At 42.2% G+C, this 25,076-nt stretch overlaps 2 protein-coding genes across 2 annotated transcripts in view; both read right to left on the bottom strand.

Moving 5' to 3' along the window:
• LOC311599062 (leptin receptor-like) overlaps nucleotides 1-17,330 on the bottom strand; it is a gene marked incomplete at its 3' end in the record, with an annotated part of 51,137 nt that extends 33,807 nt beyond the window's left edge. The window contains exons 1-4 of the mRNA XM_084784737.1: nucleotides 17,249-17,330; nucleotides 13,095-13,154; nucleotides 9,628-9,939; nucleotides 7,239-7,362 (exon numbers count right to left, since the gene is read on the bottom strand). Of these exons, the coding sequence (XP_084640863.1) occupies nucleotides 7,239-7,362; nucleotides 9,628-9,939; nucleotides 13,095-13,134 (476 nt within the window). The 5' untranslated portion in view covers nucleotides 13,135-13,154; nucleotides 17,249-17,330. The remainder of the gene's footprint in view (nucleotides 1-7,238; nucleotides 7,363-9,627; nucleotides 9,940-13,094; nucleotides 13,155-17,248) is intronic.
• Nucleotides 1-25,076, bottom strand: part of LOC311600663 (PRAME family member 12-like) — a 300,082-nt gene that overhangs the window by 208,394 nt on the left and 66,612 nt on the right. The window lies entirely within an intron of this gene.

The following is a 25,076-nucleotide window of genomic DNA, read 5'->3' as shown; positions in this document are numbered from 1 at the left end:
TGGAGCAATTTAAATTCTAAAGAGGGGCTTTTCTTTCTAATGTTACCAGTGGAATAACAAACAGAGTCCAACGTCATGAATGAAAGCTCCAGCCTCATTGGCTTACCAGCTGACTACAATGTGTCTAGTCTCACACATGAGGACATAGGAATTATGTAGCATCTAGTCACTCCAGAAATATTAGTCAAGAAATGGCTTCTGGGCAAAATCACAGGAGAAACTGAGCTTTTAGAACAAACTGTGGTAGGCCAGTGAGGTAAGGAAAGGCTAGTGACCCTAGGTAACTTGAAAAATATGTCTGCTTGTCTGTGGTTAAGCAACCTCCAGAACCTCCCCGTCATCCCTGTGGGTTATCTGGGGTCAGGCACTTCCTGGTAGAGAAGGAGATAAACAGGGCTGACTTAACACTGTGTCTGTTAATACTGGACACAAGCACATCAAGGGCTGAATATGTCCAGTGGATCAGCCTGCCAGGAGAGAACTCACCAAAGGACTTGGGTGTCTCATGAAGAAAGGGCTGAAGAAAGGAGGTCACAAAGAAGAGACTAAGTACGTCAAGATAGAGAAGCCAAGACTCATGAAGGACCATTTCTGAAGTCACAGGGGAATGGGATTAGCATGGGTGAGGGGAGAGCTAGTTAAAGTGTAGAATGAATTCCTCACACTGAGTATATAGGAAGAGCGGGTTTATAAGTGATGACGGCGTCAGGAGAACGCACATGACAACAAGTAAATTTGGTGGGATCAATAAGTACAGTGAAACCATCCAAGCCACTGAAGTTCATGTACATGGATTTTGAAACTACCACGTGCTGATAAGAAATGGATGAGTGAAAAAATCAGCTTTTAACAGCCAGGAAGGTCCACCCTTCCCAGCATGACTTGGCAAGCAGCTCTTCCTCCCCTGCCTTGGACCTTCTTCCCCTGGGTCCGCTGGATTCCCAGTTCAACCACCCTCAGCCTTCAGTCTTCCAGCTCTGCTGTCTGCATCTTGAATACTGGCAGATGCTCTTCAGTGTCTCCTGCCCACTGTTAATATATGCTGGACACTGCTTGCTTTATGTGTCCTGTCCTCTTTATTACATGACCACACTTTCAAACTTGGCCATAGCATTTTTTCGTTTCTCAAGTACACTTTAGCTTTACAATGAAGGGTATTTCCACCAAATTGAAGCATTTCATCCTGCGGGGAAGTTCTTTAAACCAAAAGGCAAACAACTCAAATAGCTTCAGGAAGCCCCCAAACCTGACTAGCCTCATTAGGCCCGGCCCTCCCTGAGTAAACAATAAACAGAAATCACCCACGCTGACTGAAAAGGGTTTACATCAAGTGAACCACTAGGAAACTCAGCTAGTCTGTTCAGCTGCCTGCAGGTGAGCAGTGTGTTCTAGGACCCCAGCTTCCATGAGCTGTCACCCATGCTGGGGTGGCCTTTGGTGATGTAGCTGTCTTTGACTTATTTCTTCTCATGTCAGTAACCTTGCATCCACATCCCTGTAAGTAATCCCAATGAAGTCATTGGTTCAGCAAGATGGACTTGGTGGTATCCTTACTTTGGTGTGTCATGGTTCGTTATCTGGATTGAATAGTCATGTGTGTTTCTCCCCAGGAAAAATCTTGTCATACAACAAAGGGGAAATTTATGGTCACCCACACTCAGCTCAGAAAGTGGGGCACACAGTAGGGACCTTACAAAAGAAAGAAAGTCTTCCTTTCTGATCTAATATAAATGTTTAAACAGTCTAGAATATCATGTTTCTTAGAGTACCTCCCCTTCAGTTTCTCATACAATCTTTAATATCTGAACTCAAACAACACTTTTTCTTTGGGGACATATTTATAGATTTTTAAATCTTTTCTAAACATCAGATTTTAGCTCCTGGAAAAATACACTTTTTTCCACACTTTGGAAGATTTCTCTTGTGAATTTTCATGGGTCAAAAAGGTGATTTCCTTAAGATAAAATAATATCTTTAATTACTATTTTAAAGCAAGTCTCAACACTTCTGAATCAGTAAACTAAGCCATAGAGCCGTGATGCATAAAGCATTGTGCGTAAGGGCATTATCAAATCATTCAGAGGTGTCAAAGTAGTCTCCAAAGTGTTGGTTTCTGGAATGACACTCCACAGCAGCTAACAGCCTAGAATCAGTATCTGGAAATAACACAACCTATATTCTCTCTGGCTCCCAATCCTCCAGCCTGTCAGTAAAAATTACCTTCCTGGGCATAAACACCGCAGAAGCAGACATCCCCTACTGACAAAAAAACAAAACAAAACAAAATAAAAAAAAAGCAGAGAGCTTCCCACCCATGAATACAACCACAACTTCATGACCCAGCACCAAAATTAATTTTTAAAATCTAGACAAAGAAAAGAAAACTCACAAAGTTTCTATTGACTTGACTACTTTACAGTGCTCCCTCATTGCCGGAAGGATGGCTCTGGATGGAGCTCATGGAATAAGACCCAAGCTGAAGGTCTGGAAATCCTGGCAGATTATGCCATAGGCAGTAACTGCCCTTGGCATGCTGAGCAAGCAAGGGTGAGAGTCAATGCCCTAACAGCTAGATATAGGCCTAGTGGGAGGGGTGGGGTGCAGAGTGGGGAGCCAGAGGGAGGGAGGAGTGAGTGTGTGTAACTATGTGCCCTTTGGAAGCAGTTTCCATTGAGTCAAGAGCACTCTCCCCATGCTTTTCTATTGCTGTGATTTAAAAAAGAAAAGAGCTGACCAAAAACAGCTTGCAGGAGAAATTGTTTGTTTGGCTCAGAAGTTACAGTCCATCCTGGGGAATGCTGCTTCAGGAGCTTGGAGCAGAAAGCTCAGAGGAGCACTGCTTAATAGCCCACCTGCCCAGAGCAATCAGCAATCAAGAGCATGATCTGCAGTCACATGCACAGGGCAGCCTGATGGAGCCAACCCTCAGCTGAGAGGAGGCCCTCTTCACCAGCACATCCAGACTTGTGTCAAATTGACAAAATCTAAGCAGCACACCCAGCTGCTTGTGTAATCTGACAGATTATGATTTGGTTAGCTAGTTCCCAATCTAACCTCCCAAAAGTGGAAAATAAACTAGAATCTAATTATGATTTTTCCCCATGTATCTGATGAGTCAATTTATGCTAGGTGCAAGGACTTAGTCAAATTCATCCTTTCAGTACTCTCTCTTTACAATTAAATAAAGGCAAGCATGGAGATAAAAATATAGTAGTTCTAAAAGTTTTAAAACTTCTGCCTGTGTTAAATGGTTAACTTGGCTGTGTGGAAGAAGTACAACTGGGCCTGCACTGGCTCTTGTTTCATTATTTACATTAAACAGAGCGCAGAGGGGAAAAGTGTCACTGGGAGCACCTGTGTGAAGGGGCAGCTGCAGCTTGGCAGCCCTCTCCCCATGCAGGTGTGTGCAGCTGCAGCTCTGCAGCACTCTCCCTTGCAGGTGTGTGCACCTGCAACTCAGGAGGACTCTCCCCATGCAGTTGTGTGCAGCTACAGCTCTGCAGCACTCTCCCTGTGCAGATGTGTGCAGGTTCCAAGGTCTTGATGAACAGATAGTCTACCACAGAATTGAAGGTTATAACTCTTCATATTTGACACTTGACACTTCCTGCTCCTAACTTCCCCCTCTCCCTGCAGCTGCTCCTAACTGCCCCTCTCCCTGCAGCTGCTCCTAACTGCCCCTCTCCCTGCAACTGCTCCTAACTGCCCCCTCTCCCTGCAGCTGCTTCTAACTGCCCCTCTCCTGCAGCTGCTCCTAACTGCTCCTCTCCTGCAGCTACTCCTTACTGCCTCTCTCCCTGCAGCTGCTCCTAATTGCCCCCTCTCCTTGCAGCTGCTCCTAACTGCCCCTCTCCCTGCAGTTGCTCCTAACTGCCCCCTCTCCGTGCAGCTGCTCCTAACTGCATCTCTCCCTGCAGCTGCTACTAAATGCCCCCTCTCTGTGCAGCTGCTCCTAACTGCCCCTCTCCCTGCAGCTGCTCCTAATTGCCCCCTCTCCCTGCAGCTGCTCCTAATTGCCCCCTCTCCCTGCAGCTGCTCCTAACTGCCCCCTCTCCCTGCAGCTGCTCCTAATTGCCCCCTCTCCCTGCAGCTGCTTCTAACTGCCCCTCTCCCTGCAGCTGCTCCTAACTGCCCCCTCTCCCTGCAGCTGCTCCTAACATCCCCTCCTCCTGCAGCTGCTCCTAACTGCCCCCTCTCCCTGCAGCTGCTCCTAATTGCCCCCTCTCCCTGCAGCTGCTTCTAACTGCCCCCTCTCCCTGCAGCTGCTCCTAACTGCCCCCTCTCCCTGCAGCTGCTCCTAACATCCCCTCCTCCTGCAGCTGCTCCTAATTGCCCCCTCTCCTTGCAGCTGCTCCTAACTGCCCCTCTCCCTGCAGTTGCTCCTAACTGCCCCCTCTCCGTGCAGCTGCTCCTAACTGCATCTCTCCCTGCAGCTGCTCCTAAATGCCCCCTCTCTGTGCAGCTGCTCCTAACTGCCCCTCTCCCTGCAGCTGCTCCTAACTCCTCCTCTCCCTGCAGCTGCTCCTAACATCCCCTCCTCCTGCAGCTGCTCCTAACTGCCCCCTCTCCTTGCAGCTCTTCCATACTGCCCCTCTTCCTGCAGCTGCTTCCCTCCCTACCTGGGTTTGTTATCATCACTTTCCAATTACCTGTGTTTCATTGTAATACTTTCTGCCTCCCTTAAGATATGTTTTTCTCCTTTAATGATACCATCTCTAAACTCAAAAGCTACCAACACACATATAAATACTATAAACACACACACACAGGGACAAAGAGAAGGGAGAGGGAGGGAGGGAGGAAGGGAGAGGGGAGAGAGAGGTCTGTCATAGATGGTCCTTATGTTCAGGTATTTTTGTTCTATTTCTGATTTCTTCAAAGCTTTCAACATCAAAAGATGGTGAACTTTGTCAAAGGCCTTTCCTGCACCAACTGAGATGATCTTCTGATATCTTTCCTTAAGTATATGCGTGTGGAGATTTTATTTAATGATTTGTGCATGTTGGACTAACAGGAACAAAGACCGTTGCCAAGGCTCACAATGACTTACCAAGAGTTTTAAATGTGTAAGAGAGACAGTATAAAGATTTCCCTCTGACAAGTGGGAAGGAAGAGCTAAGAACAAACATATTAGAGAGTAGACTAAGTGTTCGTATTTAGAGTTAGAGTTGATTGTCAAATCAGTGGTCCCCCTTGACTCTGAGCATGACTCTGAGAAATCAGCTACACTTTACCTAAATTATAGCTGTAAATTTCTCAAGCCTAGGACTTTTAATCCAATCACTTAAAAAATATAATTCTCCTTTCATACAGATAGAATGACACATACCAAAGGAATTGCCATACCAATCATTTTAGCCACTGATGACCACAGAAGAGCTGAATGTACATAATAACTCACGTGGCCATTCAGGTGAATAGAAAAGGAAATAAATTCCACTTGACAAAGTACACATTTTTGGTAAAGCCAGTAAGTAAATAAGGCACAATCTAGAGGCATCACAAACATCTGTTCTTCCCTTTATCCCCAGGATCTCCTGTTGGACTTTGGATTCTTGGCTCTGGAGCTTCTGCTGTGTTCTAAGAGGAGGTGTCACTTCACCACCTGCCTTCTAAACTAAAGGTGGGACCCCTGGGCTTAGTCATAAGCACATGCCTTTCAAAACACCTGGACTAAACCCAAAGAATTCATGTCATTTTGGTTTGTGTTGTGGCCCGCCGACACTAACCAGGACCACCAGAGTGATCATGGCTTTGAAACTGTCCCTTAGAGCATGGTGAGTTCACCAATGGGTACTAAGTAAAGAGAAGGATTCCTTCTCTCCCAGAGTCTAGCTGTAGCTGTTAGTTTAGCGTGGATGGTATAGTTGTTTGAATAAGAATGCCCCCCATAGACGCATGTATTTGAATACTTGGGCCCAATTAGTAGAACTGTTTGGAAAGGAGTACAAGGTGTAGCATAGTAGATAGAAGTGTATCACTAAGGGATGGATTTGTCTAGCACCATTCCCAATGTCCTTGCTGCCTCCTAGTTTGGATTTTGAGAGGTGAGCTCTCTGCTGTCCCTGCTGCCATGCTTTGGTCGGCCATCATGATGGACTCTAACCCTCTGAAACCATAACCACAACTAAATTTTATAAATTTTATATATTGTTTGGTCATGGTATTTTATCACAGCAATAGAACACTAACTAATACAGAGACTAGAGCCCCATGAAACCCTCCCACTTCCAAGACTGACTATTGACAGAACCAGTCTTGAAAAGGCCCAGTGCAGGCAACCACAGCTGCTGTGAGGTCATGATTGCAATGCCTGTGCTCTGCCGCAGAAGATGGCTTTTTACAGCTCCACTCTATCTTCTAGCACTTATTGTGTAGATCTTTTTAAGGATAGAAGTGAAAGGGTTGTTTTATCTTAAGCACTTTGGACCCTCACAGAATCTTTAAAATAGAGAGCTATACAAAACATCTATTGTCTTTATAATGGGTAGATTAATCAATACAAGGTGGAGACTAGGGCCTTCACTTTCTTCCTCATCCCCTTTCATCACTGAAGCATTACCAGCTCTTTCAATTCGGGTGTTCTCCTGGACACACCTGAAATCTAGCTACCATTCATAGATGGCTACTCCCACAGGAAGGCTGCCTATAGACCCAAGTCCTCCTGGCATGGACATTTTGAGTTCTACTGGCTTCGTGAGCTCACCGGATTACTAGAAATCTGGAAACACTTCCTGTTATTCATTACATCAACCCCTCAACAAAACTACTGCCCTTCAAACATGCCTCCAACTGCTGCCTATCTAGCCAACTTCTCTATGTTGTTTCTCCCTAAGGATAATATCAAGGTGTTTTTTTAAGGCATTCAGGTTGGCAATGTTTTCAATGTAGATTGTACACAGTGAAAAATCAACTCTCATAGTTAGCAAGTGGATAGGGATATGTCATAAAGAGCATGGGATAATTTATATAATAAACACATTAGGCAATTGATACAGAGGAATTTGACAGTGTTCACATTTCCTTTCATCCATCCATATCTCTGTGCCGAAATAAACAGGAAGTGGAAGGGGAAACCTAATGGAGAAGATTGTTGTGTAAAATGCATCCAAACCACTGTCTATAATGTACATAGCAACAAAAGAAAGTGCACAGATGGGAAAAGGATCATAAGCCACTTCAGTGCTGTAAACAAATCAGGTCATGTGACTCGCCAAATTGATTTCATTGGTACTCACAGATCATATAAAAGATGGACCTTAGAGTCATAACTCTTGAAAGGGTTCTTAAGTAACGGTTCCAGATGACAGATGAATAATGTCAGGTCCCCTTTCATCCAGCACGCTATGTCCCAGTTTACACCTGCATTAAAAGTAAATTGCATTAAACCTGAAAAACACCCCATACAACTCAGTGAACGAGAAGTGCTCAGTTGAATTTAGCAGTGTTCTGAGACACATTCCGCTGCCCATTCTGAAGGGGGAAACAGGCCCTGTTAGAGATGTGTTTGCACAAGCTGTTCAGTGCCTTTCATCCTCAGTTTACTACCTCAGCTCCTCCCCCAACCTCTTTTAAATCAAAGAACTAAATTCAATTATTGTTTCACAACTTGGTTTTAAGCTCAAGCTACCTAAATAGACCAAGTCTCATTATTATTTATCTTAGTTAATGATTACTTTTGAAGAGAAATTAGTACGTCAAATAAGACAACTACCTGTAACCACTTGTAACTCCAGCGCCCAGGCCATCTTCTGCTCTCCCCAGGCAACCAAACACACGCACCATCACTCACAGCAAAACACACATACATGTGTAAGTAAAAGTGAAAGTAAACCTTCAAATAAATATAAGACTAAAAAACAAAACTAACTTAAGACAACACTAGCATATTTTTCCAAATGAGAAATATTTCCAATTAACTGGGTACCCTATATAGAGGTGAAATGAAATCTACGTGAAAGAATAATAAATTGAAATAATTGATAGCCATTACTTACCCTATTCATTTCAGTCCTAATACTTCAATTCCCTTAAAAGTTAACTAGCTATTATCCATTTGTAAAATAAAATTAAAATACATAATATGGTAATTATGTCCCATCCAGAAGTAAAGAATGTGATAAAGTCTTTGTTATTTAAGACTTTGCTTACTCTTAGCATAGTTAATAATCAATGGATTGGCTAAGCCATTCCTTTACTAATTAAAAAAAAAGCTTCATTCAAAATGACATTAACATTTATGAACTAAATTGGAATTATTCCTGTCAACGTTTTTAAAATCTAGTTTTATAACATAATTACATTTCATAATTATTCATTTTTCAATGACTTGTTTTATTTCTCTGGGTATCTCCGTGAGTTTAAGTGCACCAAAGGCATGCAAGTATGCAGAGGCAGGAAGAGGGTATCAGTTTGCCTGGAACTCAAGTTCAAGGTAGTTCTAAGTCTCCTGACATGGATACTAAAAACTAAACCTGGGACCTCTGCTAGACCAGCAAGTGCTTTTACCCACTGAGCCATCTGTCTAACCCCTTCTTAGTCATCAACTGATTTCAGCATGGGTGCCTTTCCCCAGATAATTTTTTAAGGTGCTAAATAGAACAGATGGGGAAATTATGGCAACATCTGAAGATTTCTTTGGTTTGATTGGGTTGTTGAGACAGGGTCTCATTCTGTAGCCCAGACTGGAACTCACAATCCTCCTGACTTCACTTCTCACCTGCTACTATTGCAAGCTGGAGACACTTCTTTTATTACAGTGAGGGATAAAAATATTTTCTTTATTACTGGGTAGAGATCAAGGCTACCATTAAGCATTCTGCAGCACAGAAGTCATTCATAATTAGATATTGTTTCTACTTAAAATTTACTTTTTTCTGCTTCCAAGAAAATTTAGACCTTGCAGAGTGCATTTACAGGAAAAAAAGTTGCCCTAATGACAGTTTTATAGGATATAAAATGATAAGAGTGTTCTTGTTAGTCACACAATGAATCCTAACTTTAATACTAATATAAAATAATAATATATGTTAATTACATAATAAGACATCTAATTCATACAACTTTTAGAGAATTAAAAAATCTTCTTGGTGCCAGGCATGGTGGTGCATGTCTTTAATCCCAGGACTCAGGAGGCAGATGCAGGTGGGTCTCTATGAGTTAGAAGCCAACCTGGTCTACAAAATAAGTTCCAGGACAGCCAGGGTTGCTACACAGAGAAAACCTGTCTATAAAAAAAATTTTTTAAGCCAAACAAAAAAAAAAAACTATTTGATGGATGCAGGCAGAACACAACACTATATACTTGGGACATGGAAGTTTTAGCTGTTCATTGCTTCACTTCGAGATGCTCCTAGAGAGAACCGCTGGAGGGAAGGCTTCGGGGCTCCAGGCTCCTGCTGAGGTTCTGGGTTCTGATTTCTCCAGGTTCCAGCAGAAGAAATTCTGCTCATTATGCCAGGAGAATCGTTCCTCGGAACTGATATCCTTACAGTTTTGTTATTGTATTCACTAATCCTCTTTCCCTATTGTTTAGGTTAGTCAGGTTATAAGGGACATACGCTTAGTTAATAAGTTCATAATAAAATATATTTGTTAAGAATATTGAGCCTATATGGAAGTACTTACCCAGCTGGTGAAAAACTAAATCATTCACACTTGAAGCCAGTGTCCTCCCTTCGGTGTTGTCCGTGAGTCCAGAGCAGTTTTTACCTTGTTCATTCCCAAAGCAACAGTGGAAAATTGTTTTGGATAACCCAGAAATGTAGATACCACTCGAATTAAATTTAGCTTCCCCAGAGGCTTCAGGAGCCCCAGTCGAAGTTGAGGCATCCTCTGCGATCCCAGCAGGCGAGGGAAAGGTGTCGTTCTTTGTAATTGGTGGTGCACAGAGCAACTGAAATCTCCAGGGAGAAACTGGATATGCCAGGTTAAGGGCAGCTATCAAATAAAGAAATTCTGTTAGGGCGCAGAAAGATAATGAAAACAAGTGATCATTTTGATGATGATGTAACTGGAAAGTATTTGAGATTAAACAGCACATTACTCAGAAATACTTACCCTTCAGGGTTTTCGCTCAGTATCCAAGGACTAGCTCTGATCTCCAGCCTGCCAGTTTATTGGACTTAAAAACATGATATATTTACTGAACTAATTCCATTCTCTGGCAACATACCTTTGGTAATTCTTGCATCAATTTTCCTTATTAGTCTAACATGCTTATGTTTTACTATGAGAAAATTTACATTAATTCTAACTCACAGAATAAGTAAGAAGTATCTGGATATCTAATTATATCAGTAAGCATGAAAACCCTCTTAATATTCATTAAGGGTCACAACAGTGTGCTAACACTTTTCACTGAATGTTTTTGGAGACAACAGTTGCAATGTCTCCTGGACCTTCCCAGGAGCCTCCAGGTGTATGATGTCATATAGGAAATGCCACATGTACTCCCCAGGAAATAACGCAAAACAACAGATTACCTCCAGGAAACTCACACTACTGGTAAACCATTACCTTTTAAACATATAACTAGGAGCACTCACAGCACTGTACCTGAAAGCCTCATATTCTAAGTGTATCTTTAAATAAGTGCTTTCTGAAAATAAACAATCAACTCTCTAAACTTCTGCACTTTATAAATGAATCCAAATAATCCGGTGACTTTCTCCATGTGTATATTCCCCAGTACAGAGTGAGAATTCTGAGAAGTGTGTTTGGATTTGTATGGAATGAGAGTTTTGAAGGATTAAATATAAGAAAATATAAAAGGTCAGAAACAAACAATGTTCTTTGCTGTCTAAATGGAAAAATAAACCACATAATTCAAACAAAGGCATAATAATTCCAAAGGTCAAGTATAGAACTAAGCCATGGGAGGACACAGGAAATGGACACATATATCCCTAAGAAGTCACCACAATGACTCAGTCTGCACGATTCCATCAAGGCCACTGGACAAACAAAATGGACTGCTGATGTGACTTCAGATGACAATGAACACCACAATATAGGAAAAAGGCTTTCTAGCATGCCTGTAGAACATTTGTATTTCTGTCTATTCAGAAGGTAGAGGTAGGAGGATCACTGGGGCCAATGGTTTTAAGACAAGCCTGTGAAACATCATGAAACCTTTGTCTCAAAAGAAGAGGGAAAGCAATAAAAAATGAAGGGAGGGTCTGATTTATAATAACTACATTTTAAAAAGTGTCAAAAAAGTGACACTAACTAAAAAATGTGGCTGAAAGAAATTAAAGACAATACAAATGGAAAAATGCTTTATTTTCATACAATTGAAAAATAGCTATTTTTACCTTTTAAAAAAAAAAAACTACCTCCCAAACAAGCACACAAATTCAGTGCAATCCATATAAAAATGTCAGTAGCATTCTTAACAGAAATAGAAATAAACAGTATGAAAGTTCATATAAAACCACAAAAGACCACCAAAAGTAAAAACAAACAAACAAACAAAAAAACCTGTATGGCTGATATAGGCTTAATATCCAAAATAAACAAGGGGCCCCACCTCCATGCAGCACTTATTGAGCTCAGTGGGTTTTTAAAAATAAAAAGACATGAAGTTGGGATAGAGATGCATTTATTGAGTATGGGGGGCACTGAACATGAGTATGCATGTATGTATGAATACAATACTAAAAACACTCTAAAATATCCCTAAGATGTTCAAAAGACACAAACATCTGCAAGAAGAAGATACACAAGGGCCTACTCTTCCAGAAGACTCAGGTTCAAGTCCCAATACACACAGCATGGTTTACTAAGTTCTGTAGTTCTGCCTCCGGGGACTCAGACAGGTATGCCTGTGGTGCATAAACATACATGCAGGCAAAACACGAAGGAAGCAAAACAAAAGAAAGTATGCAAGGAAGCAGCAATGGGTTCGTGAGAAAATGTTCAACCTCACTAAACACCCGATAAATCAATCAAAATCACCATGAGATATCACCAGAGATAATGACAATATATACATTCTCGGAAAATGTTAGGGGAGCAGATGTTAAATGCTCAAAGCATGAAAATGATAATGTGGAACAAAGCACTCATCGGTTCATCTCAGCTCTACATATTTTACAGACTCCAAAAACATCTCCAAATACACATAATGCCATATAAACACTTTACAATTACAGATGAGTCTGAAAAGTCTAGGCACCAAATATTAAATAATAAACCACATTTCCATGAGTTAAAAAAAATGTCATGAGCAATGTATGGCTAATTTCAGACAGGAGAATGTTATGGTTCACTCCTGCAACAGGACTACACACACACACACACACACACACACACACACACACACACACACACACATCTAAAACAGCTTCCTCTGAAGCACAAATCTACAGCGGGTAAGAGGAGGGATGGCTATGCATTAGTCTCAACAAGCTGTGGTATTCAGTGGCCATTCCAAACATATGTGCCATTCCTTGATAATATGTCCTCAGAGCATCATACTGTCATTACAACAAAAGAGTTCACCTGCATTTATTTATCTGTGTGGGTATAGGTGTGTGTGTGTGTGTGTGTGTGTGTGTGTGTGTGTGTTTCAGACTTTTACACTTAGAGACTAATTGGCTCTTCTGGATGGGTAGCTTTCCAACTGCAAAACTTAGAACCAATCACCCCCTGTGATTACACCATGCATTGCTTATAAAGGTCGTGACATCTGTACACACATCATTGTCATTGTCATCAGTTCTGTTTCTCTAGGGAGCACTAATGCACAGCTTAATGTCTATAACATTTTAGGAAGTTCTCAGACTTGTCTAAGACAAAAAAACCAACAACAAGTTAGTTGAAGTGTATGAAGTAAATATCTCATCAGAAATATAGTCGATTAACAACCAACCTTACAAAAAAATCAAATAGGTAAAACTGAAATGAAATCTTACACTCATCTTATTTGATGGAGTAAAAACATGTATTGCTCATGGAACTATAGAAAAGCTATGTATAGATGTGGGTTGGGAATACCAAATACCAAAGTTACTGTTCAATATAAAGACTCATCGTTAGAGATTGATCTAGAAAAATATCCTCCCAAATAGACAAAGGTACATGCAACTTACCCCAGTGTAACAAAACCACATAGAATTTCTGACAAATCATCTTACTTCAGAGACATGCACCTGGAAAACAATAAATCAAGAACAAAACAATGCACATAGAAAGGCTTGTATAACTGGCAGGCTGTGGAAAACACACACACACAAAAAGATTAAAAATAAATCTTCAAACTTCCATGCTCCAGTATATTGGGCCATATCAGAGAACCACTTCACACTATATATATGTATACGAATCTAAGGAAGTTTACAAAAACACAAACATTACATAAAATGACAGAATTTTAAAACTATGATTAAGAATAATAATCAATCAAAAATGGACAGTCTGCCTGGGTAATATAATGTTCTGCTACCACCCTTGATTAGGGAAGCTTCTTTTTGGGGTAGGCAACAATCACTGCTCATCAAAGCCCAGAGAGCAAGAACTCAGGCCCAAGGGGTAAATCTACGTCACTCCTTTCAAGGCTGAAGGAACAAGATAGAAGAAGGGGTGGAAAGAACGTAAGATCCAGAGGAAGGAGTGGGACATGGTGGAGCAATGTGTTTTCAGATATCACATGCTCCTGTATTCCTAAACATTCAGTGGCTGTGACCTGCACAAGACTGGACCTCTCAACATTCTATAATGAAGGCTTAATGGGCTTAATGTGGCCCTACTCTTCCTGAGAATTAACAGGTAGTTAACAGTTGCTATGGGAGAGAGAGACATTATCTTCAGCGATGCAGCCACTGGTAAGCTCACCCATGTAAATAATGCCTCATCCATGTTCCAGGAGGTAAACCCAATTGATCTATTTGGTATTAGCCATAAAAGAGGAGTAGTTGACTCAAGAAAGGAGTTAGCACACAAGTACTCTTCAGAAATGAGGATTATTAGGAGGAAGTTCTTGGAGACCATGATCAGGCCTCGAAGCAGGGAATTTAGAAAAAAAATAATAAAATGTGTCATAAACAGCATAACAGGGCCTTAAATCGAAGAGGAGGATTCCCTTTTGAAAGGATCTTCAATAGGAGAGATACCTTAATAAGAATAAGAGAGAGACCCATTGCAGACAGGATGTTGGCGTGAAACTAGAGAACTTTAAGAACAAAATCTCTACATCAGAAGGGATGTCTGTTGTTTTACATGTTTTAGGAGGTGAGAGGGAAGTTTTAGACTATCTGGTGTGCAAGGGGCATGAAGGAGACACTTTACTCGATAGGGCCATAAATAAGGAATTATAAAAAACATATCAATCACAGCTTTTAAGTCTATGTTTTAGAGAGACTGCTAAGAGGGATATAGCCTGATTTCTTCAGGCTATGGGATCTGGCCTCTTAGACTGACTAGAGACTTAAAAAAAAAAGGCCCACGATTTAACAAATGGTTCATAAAACAGTCAAACAAAATCAAAGTACAAGAGAAATTAGTTGGAAAAAGGAAGAGGATCCATGGGAGGGGGATAAAGGGATTAATACAATCAAAATATACTATAGACATGTAGGAACATCGTAGTGAGATCTATTGTTATTTCTAAGAAATATGGACTAATAAAAGACTTAAAAAATCAAGCAAAGGGAAAACTAATGGGAAGCTGACCAAAATAAGTCTAATGCAGCAAATGCTATTCTAATGCGTCCTAATGTCAAACTAGAAGTACCACATGTGCTGACATCAAATAAATTCATAGTGCTTAAAAAGGAGGTACAGATAATTCAGGCATCAGACCCTTGTGACCTATTTCATAGGACATTGATACCATTAGTGGGAGATTCACCCTTAATCATATCCGTAAAGGCCTCATTGCTTTGTGTGGTGTGTGTGTGTGTGTGTGTGTGTGTGTGTGTGTGTGTGTGTGTGTGTGTGTGTGTCCCCACATGTGTATTTGTGCAAGTGGAGACCAGAGGTCCATGTCAGATGTCTACCTCAATTGATTTCCCACCTTATGTTTTTGAAGCAAGGTCTCTCACTTGGGCCTGGGGCTTACCAACTAAGCTAGGTTGGCTGGCCATCAATTGCCAAGCATCCTCCTGTCTCCACCTTCAGAGCACTGATATTACCTGGGAGAACAGCTGTACTCAGCATTTACATGGATGCTGACTCCAAACACAGGTGCTCATGCTAGCACCGAAAGAATTGTACCAAGCAATCCACATGTACATCCAAGGCCCCCCTTCCTTAGTTTCAGTATGTAAATTTGGGTGATATATTCACACCACTCCAGTGGGCACGCTACACCAACAGTTCTCAACCTGTGAGTCGTGACCCCTTTGGCAAACCTCTATCTCCAAAAATCTTACATTATCTTTTATAACAGTAGCTAAAATTATACTTACAAGAAAGCAACAAAAATGATTTCATGGTTGGGGGGTCACCACAACATGAGGAACTTAATTAAAAGGGTCACACAGCATCAGGAAGGTTAAGAACCACTGCTCTACACTGACAGTGAAAAGGAGCAATGTGCTTATAAGTCATTTACACAGAAAGGAGAATTGACTTCCTTGGAAATGTGTGTAATAAAGTATTCTGCACCCCAACACCATCATTGGTAATTAGCGTTCAGCCAGGCAAAGGGAAATAATTGAAAATAATTGTAAAAAACACTTCCTCTCCTCTCAAAAGCATCGATTGAAGACATCTATCTCAGGACTGGGGAGATGCTTGGGGGGTCAGAGCTGTACCAGCAGGAGGACCTGAGTTCAAATACCCAGCACACGAATAAAAAGTCAGGCATAGCTGTATGTACTTACAACCCCCCAAGGGAGCAAACAAAAGCTCACAGGGGCTCCTTGGCGGCCATTCCAGCTCTAGGTTTTGTGAGAGACCCTGACTCAAAGGAATACAGTGCAGTGAAAGAACAAGACATCCAACATCTCCTTGTGGCTTCTACATGCCACACATAAACACACACATGCACACGTACACACACACACCTACATACACATACTCTTTCTACAACACACACACCTACATAAACATATGCACATCATACACAACACACTTACATATACACACAGAGACAGAGTTTTTGAGGTCTCACGTTTAGTCTAGAAATATTTTCAAAGAAAATTAAGCCAATTTTGACTATTATAGACATAATAAATTACTGTAGAATAACTAACATTTAGTCTTGGGCAGTGAATAAATCTGTTCATTTCCAAAGTGAACTAATTGAAAATAATACTTTGAGAATACTGATTTTATAAACCAAAACAAGTGAGACTATCATAAAAATGACAGCTTAGTCATATTTGATCTATAATACTACTTTTCTGTCAGGGCATGGTGGTGCACACCTTTAATCCCAGCACTCAGGAGGCAGAGGCAGGCAGATTGCTGTGAGTTTGAGACCAGCCTGGTCTACAAAGAGAGTCCAGGATGTCCAAAGCTGCACAGAGAAACCCTGTTTCGAAAAACCAAAACCAAAACCAACCAAACAAACTACTTTTCAAAAATAAGAGATCAGAAGCTGGGTGCAGTAAAACACTCCTGTAATCCCAGCATTCAGGAGGCAGATGCAGGTGGATGTCTGTGAGTTCGAGGCCAGCCTAGTCTACAGAGTGAGTCCAGGACAGCTAAGGCTACACAGAGAAACCGTATCTTGAAAAACCAAAGGGGGGAGGGAGGTTGCAGAGGGAGGAATGGAGGGAAGGAGATTAGTTTGTCCTGGCCTTTCCTAGATTTCTTTATTCTCCACAGTTCTCTGCAGTCAGTTCACCCCTGGATGGCTCCCCTAAGTCAGATTCAACAGAAGGACCCTTCACGTGACAGAACACCACTGAGGGAAATCATGGCCTCAACCCAAGCAGGAGGCAGGAGGCAGGAACTGAAGTGAGGCCATGCAGAAACACTGTGTTCCAGCTTACAAGTAAGCAAGTTTCTTGCTACAGCTTGCCTAGGCTGCTTTCATGTACAGTTCAGGAGCACCAGCTTAGGGGTAGCATGGCCCACAATAAGCTGAACTCTTCCACATCAGTCATCAGTCATGAAAACGCCCCACAGGCTTGCCATTAGGCCAGTCTGATATGGGCGTTTTCTTTCTTTCTTAAAATTAATTCTTACCCAGAGAACCAAGATGGCGGCAAGCAGTGTGGAGAGTGTTTGGAAGCTCCAGTGAACAATTCAGGGAATTGCACAGATTTCTGAGCCAGGAACATTAAGGTCCACACACCACGGCAGCAGGAGTGTTCCACGGTTCGGAGGGACCAAGGTGCAATTCTGCCCGAGGCACTAGCTCAGCCCAACCACAGCTCCCCTGCTGTGACGCAGGCTGGACAGAGTGCTCAGTTCCACCCTAGGCGCCAGGTCAGCGCAGCCGCAGTTCTCCTGCTGTGACGCAGGCTGGGCGGAGTGCTCAGTTCCACCCTACACGCCAGCTCAGCACAGCCACAGTTCTCCTGCTGTGACGCAGGCAGGGTGGAGTGCTCATTTCCACCCTAGGCGCCAGCTCAGCCCAGCCGCAGTTCTCCTGCTGTGACGCAGGCTGGGCGGAGTGCTCAGTTCCACCCTAGACGCCAGCTCAGCACAGCCGCAGTTCTCCTGCTGTGACACAGGCTGGGTGCAGTGCTCATTTCCACCCTAGGCGCCAGCTCAGCGCAGCCGCAGTTCTCCTGCTGTGACACAGGCTGGACTGACTGCTCAGTTCCGCCCTAGGTTCCAGGTCAGCGCAGCCGCAGTTCTCCTGCTGTGACGCAGGCTGGGCGGAGTGCTCAGTTCCACCCTACACGCCAGCTCAGAACAGCCGCATTTCTCCTGCTGTGACACAGGCTGGGTGGAGTGCTCATTTCCACCCTAGGCACCAGCTCAGCGCAGCCGCAGTTCTCCTGCTGTGATGCAGGCAGGGCGGAGTGCTCAGTTCCACCCTAGACGCCAGCTCAGCCCAGCCACAGTTCTCCTGCTGTGACGCAGGCTGGGCGGAGTGCTCAGTTCCACCCTACACGCCAGCTCAGCACAGCCACAGTTCTCCTGCTGTGACGCAGGCTGGGTGGAGTGCTCATTTCCACCCTAGGCGCCAGCTCAGCCCAGCCGCAGTTCTCCTGCTGTGACGCAGGCTGGGCAGAGTGCTCAGTTCCACCCTAGATGCCAGCTCAGCACAGCCACTGTTCTCCTGCTGTGACCCAGGCTGGACGGAGTGCTCAGTTCCACCCTAGACGCCAGATCAACACAGCCGCAGTTCTCCTGCTGTGACACAGGGTGGGCAGGGTGCTCAGTTCCACTCTAGGCACCAGCTCAGCACAGCCACTGTTCTCCTGCTGTGACACAGGCTGGGCAGAGTGCTCAGTTCCACCCTAGGCACCAGCTCAGTGCAGCTGCAGTTCTCCTGCTGTGACGCAGGCTGAGCAGGGTGCTCAGTTCCACTCTAGGTGCCAGTGAAGCACAGCTGCAGTTCTCCTGCTGTGACACAGGCTGGGCAGAGTGCTCAGTTCCACCCTAGACACCAGCTCAGCTCAGCGGCAGCTCTTCTGCTGTGACGCAGGCTGGGCAGAGCGCTCAGTCCACCCAAGGTGCAAGATCAGCTCAGTGGCAGTTCTCCTGCTGTGACGTAGGCTGGGCAGAGTGCTCAGATCCACCCTAGATGCAATATAAAATATTTAAGAGTTACTCTAACTAAGCAAGTGAAGGACTTGTTTGAAAAAAATTCAAAACTCTGAAGAAAGAGATGAAGATGACATGAGAAGATGGAATGATCTTCCTTGCTCATGAATTGGGAGAATTAACATAGAAAAATGGCCATCCTACCAAAAGCAATCTATAGATTCAATGCAATCCCTATCAAAATACCTACAGAAATTTTAAAGACATTGAAAGTTCAATTCTCAACTTCATATGGAAAAACAAAAAAACCTAGAATAGCTAAAACATTCCTGTACAATAAAAGGTGCTCTGGAGGAATCTCCATACCTGATCTCAAACTGTACTATAAAGCAATAGTAATTAAAATAGCGTGGTACTGGCAGAGCAACAGGCTGGTTGATCAGTGGAATCGAATTGAAGACCCAGATATGAATCCACACACATATGGTCACTCGATTTTTGACAATGAAGCCAAAGCCATTCAATGGAAAAGGGATAGCATCTTCAACAAATGGTGCTGGTCTAACTGGAGGTCTATGTGTAAAAAAATGCAACAGGACCCATATTTGTCACCTTGCACAAAACTCAAATCCAAGTGGATTAAAGACCTCAACATAAAACCAGAGACACTAAGTCACTTCGAAGAAAAAGTGGGGAAGAGCCTGGAACATATTGGCACAAGAGACAATTTCCTGAACAGAACACCAACAGCCCAGGCCTTAAGATCAACAATTAATAAATGGGACCTCATGAGGCTGAGAAGCATCTGTAAGGCTGGAGACACTGTAAACAGAACAAAGTGACAGCCTATGGACTGGGAAAAGATCTTCACCAACCCTATATCTGACAATGGTATAATAAACAAAATATATAAAGAACTCAAGAAATTAAACACCACCAACCAAAATAACCCAATTGAGAAATGGGGCTTGGAGCTAAACAGAGAATTCTCAACAGAGGAATATCAAATGGCTGAGAAACACTTAAAGAAATGCTCAAAATCCTTAGTGATCAGGGATATGTAAATCAAAAATCTCTGAGATTCCATCTTACACCCATCAGGACGGCTAAGGTCAAAAATTCAAGCTACACCACATGCTGACAAGGATGTGGGGAGAGAGGAACACTCCTTCATTGCTGGTGGGAATGCAAACTAGTACAGCCACTTTGGAAATCTATCTAGTACTATCTCAGAAAACTAGGAATAGGGCTTCCTCAAGACCCAGCTATTCCACTCCTTAGAATATACCCAGAAGGTGCTCCAGCACACAACAAGAAAATTTGCTCAACCATGTTCATAGCAGCCTTATTCATAATAGTCAGATCATGGAAACAGCCTAAGTGTCCCTCAGTAGAAGAATGGATAAAGAAACTGTGGTACATATACACTATAGAATACTACTCAACTATTAAAATCAAGGAATTCCCAAAAATTGTGGATAGATGGATTAAGCTAGAAATGATCATAATGAGTGAGTTAAGCCAGAAGCACAGAGACTCAAATGGTGTATACTCACTTATATCCACATACTAGCCCAAAGGACATGTCCCATGAAAGCCTTCACTTACCAGGAAACTGGGACAGAGGGGACGACATCCTACTGGGACTGTAGATGAGAGAAGCATGGGAGAATAGCAAAATAGAAGGATCCAGAGGGTCCTAGAAACCTACAAGTAGAATATTATGATAGGCAGATTTGGGCCCAGGGGTCCCACTCAAACTAAGGCACCAGCCAAGGACAATACAGGCGGTAAACTTCAAAGCCCTACCCAGATCTAGCCAATGGTCAGAACAGTCTCCACACTTGAGTGGAGAGTGGGGTATGACTTTCTCATGTACTCTGGTACCTTACATTTGACCGTATCCCCTGGAGGGGGAGACCTGGTGGTACTCAGGGGAAGGACAGCAGGTTACCAAGAAGAGACTTGATAACCTACGAGCATATACAGGTGGAGGTAATCCCCCTCAGGAACAGTCATAGAGGAGGGGAATAAAGGGAAAATGGGAGGGAGAAAAGAATGGGAGGATACAAGGGATGGAATAACCATTGAGATGTAACAAGAATAAATTAAGAAAAAGAACATTCAAATAAATAGTCTGAGAAAAATAAAAATAAAAATCTAAAAAAAAGAAGAAGAAAAAGTGGCAAAGAGCCTAGAACTCATTGTCATAGGAGACAACTTCCTGAATAGAACATCTACAGTTCTTGCTCTAAGGTCAACAATTAATAAATGGGACTTCATGAAACTGAAAAGATTACGTAAAGCAAAAGATACTGTCAACAGAACAAAGAACCCACCTACAGATTGGGAAAAGATCTTTACCAACCCTACACCTGGCAAAGGGCTAATATCTAAAAGATATAAAGAACTCAAGAAATTAAACACCACCAAACCAAATAATCCAATTAAAAATGGGGTACTGAGCTAAACAGATAATTCTCAACAGAAGAATATCAAATGGCTGAGAAACACTTAAAGAAATGCTCAACATCTCTAGTCATCATGCAACAGCAAACAAAAATGACCTTAAGATTCCATCTTACACCTATCTGAATGGTGAAGATCAATAACTCAAGTCACAACACATGCTAATGAGGATGTGGAGACAGGGCAACTCTCCTCTACTGCTGTTGGGAGTAGAAACTTGTACAACCACTTTGGAAATCAATCTGGTGCTTTCTCAGAAAAATTGGAATGGTTCTACCTCAAGACCCAGCTATACCACTCCTGGGCGTATATCTAAAAGGTGTTTCACCATTCAACAAGGACATTTACTCAACTATATTCATAACAACTTTAATAGTAATATCCAGCATCTGAAAACAACCTATATGTCCCTCAACTGAATAGTGTATAAAGAAACTGTCATACATCTCCACATGGAATACTACTGAGATATTAAATACAAGGAAATCTTGAAGTTTGCAGGCAAATGGATGGAACTATAAATGATCATTCTAAGTTAGATAACCCAGACACAAAAAGATATGCATGCTATACACTCACTTACAAGTTCATTTTAGTCCAACATAGATGTCCTCTGAGAGACTCGACCTAATGGGAGATAGAAACAGTTACTGAGACTCAAAGCTGGACATTGGGCAGAGTGCTGAGAGTTGTAGGTATGACTCAGGGAATAGAAGGTCCAGCAAGGAGCAGGAGCTCCACAGAAAGACTACCAAAGCCTAAGGATAGAGGTACCATGGAGGGGCATGGAGAAGGGGGCAGTCTCCACAAACTGATGTTCCAGTCAAGGACAATGCATGCAAAGAACCAAGATCCCTTTTTCAGATGTAGCCAATAAACTGTGGATTCTCCACATGGGGCGAGGTGGGACTGCTACTGAACCTCTGGCATGCACTTGGGGGCCTAGTACTTGGCCACTGCTCCTTGGCAACACAACCTAGAGGACATACAGTGAAAGAGGATGCAGACTACCCTAATTATAGGCTGTTCCCAGAGGTGTAAAGGACGAGAATAAGCAGAAGAGGAAGGGGGTGGCAATGGGAAGATAAGAGTGAGGGGATAACAATTGGGAGGTGATGTGAATAAATTACAATAAATAAAATGTACATTTTAAAATCTGAAAGGAGGAGAGGGTTGCTGCAGAGATTGATACACCAACAGGGATCATGCAAGGCAAGTATCTACACACTCAGCTCAGTAGTAGTGCATAGGCAGTACAGTCTCCTTGTGGTTCCTACAATGTGGGGAGTAGGGACTCCTTCTGACATGGACTCTGGTCCCCCAATGTGAATCACTTCCCCTGGGCTGTGTGGACTTTCCAAATCACAGAGGAAGAGGATGCAGATAGTACAGATGAGACTTGAAGAGCTGGAATCACATATTAAAGAAGGAGATCCCCCCCCCTTTCAGAGGGCTAGTTGATGGAGGTAGGGGGGGAGGAAGAGGGTATGTGGAGGGGACTACAATCTGGATGTAAATTTTAAAACTTAAAACTGTATGACAAGCAGGTAACTTGTATTCCTAATCCCACTACATGGAAATAGCTCTGAGACATGAATGTCTACACATAGTCAATGCTTCTTATTGGTTACAGAGCACATGTGACCTAGGACTGGATGCCATTCTTCATATGGCATGAATGAACATTTACAGATGTCTTTCTTCTGCTCATGAAAACAGCAGAGAACTTGCCTTAATTGCTATGTGCACCTTGCACACCTCATACACTTATAATTTTAGGATGCTGTAATGCTTGTGAAAAATTATGTTCTCAGAACAAAATGATAGGACTTAGAAGCTGGATCAGAACTGACAGGATTCATTCCTCTCAGCATGCTGGATGCTGACATCCTACATCCTTCATGTTCCAGTACCAAATCCTTCAGTTGCTGTTCTACATCAGAACAGGGCAGCTCCAACGACAATTTCAAAGAAAGTATCTGGTCCCAATTGGTACAGCCTTTCAGACTGTCACACACAGGACTGTTATTAAGCCTGGAAGTTCTCAACACTTAGGAAACTAGACCACAAATTATATTCCTACATTGTTTAACCATTTTCCCCAATTTAATTTGGGCCCCTATAAGGGTATTAATCGTCTCCAATCAGCCAAAAGAAACACTAAGAGAATGATGCCTCATTTCCATTGAGGGTGGGTGGGTAGGTTATTTTTGTTGCTTTCCTGAGCTTCAGATGTTTATTTTCATTGGGAATCTATTATAAGTTATTATTGGTCTTATCCAGAGAGAAAAACAAGATTGGACTCAGGGATGTCTCTCTTTTCCTATATCTTTCTTTCTTGGGTTTGGAGATAGGGGCTGAAAAGAAAGAAGGGGGAATATAAAAATACATAAGGATGGTAGGACAAAAAGTAGATAACTGAGGTGATACCCCCACTTAAGGCCTTAGCTGTGCTCACAATGTTATATTCAATTCATTGGTATAGAAATTTGTATCTTGACGCAAAATAAGTTTAATATTGATACACTGATATAAAATTCAAATCTAAGATTCTTCACACACATTATATATATTTCTACTCTAATATGAGGTGTTTTGCCCATTAACTCAAGTAGAATGAAAGGTTTACCTCCAATTCTTTGAAAATCCTATTGCAGGCTGTTTAGGATAAATAAGTTTAGGCAAGTTAATTGTCAACGCATCAAATCATGGTCATTTCGTTTACTAGTCTAATTTATATCATAAGAATATGCATCCTACAGATAACACATAGGCATGATTCTATCAACAAATAAAGTAGAATACTTAGAGAATGTCCTACAGAATATGGCATTGAAAGCTGTTTACAGTGTTTTAATGATTCTTTGACAAGACAGCCTAACTCCTGGCAACACCCAGCACTCCTCAAAGATGATGATTAACATCAATGAACCTCCTCATGGAAATGGCTTAAATATGGCAAATCAACCACTGGGCAAAATGGCCTCATTTTGACCACTGACAGAATTCTGCTTAAAACTTGGCAAGCTTGGATGCAGGCAGAGGCAACAGCCAAGCTCTGCCTCACAAATGTCAGACAGATATAGTAGACTAGAAGGCTGAAGATGATGCTCCAACGTTTTAGAGAGTTATGGGTGACTCTCCAGGCAGCAAACTGTCTCTGTCATTTTTTCTTTAATTTGGAAGCTGCTAACCTGCACTTCCTGTTTATTCAAGTAATTAATTTTACTCCTTTTCAAGTCTCTGATGGGGTTGAAGACCAAATAAGTTAGTTTCACAATTAAGCTTAGCTGTTTAGGGGTTAAGATGTTTTTAGGTCTAGATCGATGCTTTAAGTTGATAGAGATGAGATTTGGTAGATATTTAGTTATGTTCAGGATTTTAGACTCACGGAAACAAAGAGCAATTCAAACAATCGATGGACCCAAGGGCTGGTTCTTTGAAGGAAAGAAACCCGAATTGCTGTGCACATCTGTGAGGCTAGCCTATAAGGGATGCTTTATTCTTTCATTTTCTTTTTTTCTTTCTGTATTTGTTTCTTTATTTCTTTCTTTTGAGTCAGGGTTTCACTGTATGTAGTCTTGGATGTCCTGGAACTTGCTCTGTAAACTAGGCTGCCCAGGAACTCACAGAGATCTTTTCGCCTCTGTCTCAAAAGGGCTAAGATTAAAGGTATGTGCTACCACTTCTAGGCTGGGATTATTTCTTCTTAATTAAATCCTATTAATGGGAAACTCAGATCTAATCTTGATCTTAGAGATTTGAAAACACACTTTTAATCTGGCTACACCTTCTTCTGGCACCCTATATAGATGACATGAAAGAAGAAAGCTCACCATATCTTTGTTTACTCTCACTCTCACTAACAGTTTCTTTCCTTCACTGGCATTAGAGCCTACTTCTTAGTGATTCCTGCATACAGAAGATCAGCTGAGACATGCAGTGTCATTGATTGAACAACTACTGTGTTCTTGAACCTTCCATTCATAGTCAGC

This window comes from Acomys minous, assembly GCF_964271855.1.
Source record: "Acomys minous genome assembly, chromosome: 6".
Classification (NCBI taxonomy): Eukaryota; Metazoa; Chordata; class Mammalia; order Rodentia; family Muridae; genus Acomys; species Acomys minous.
This window is presented reverse-complemented; position numbering and strand designations above follow the sequence as displayed.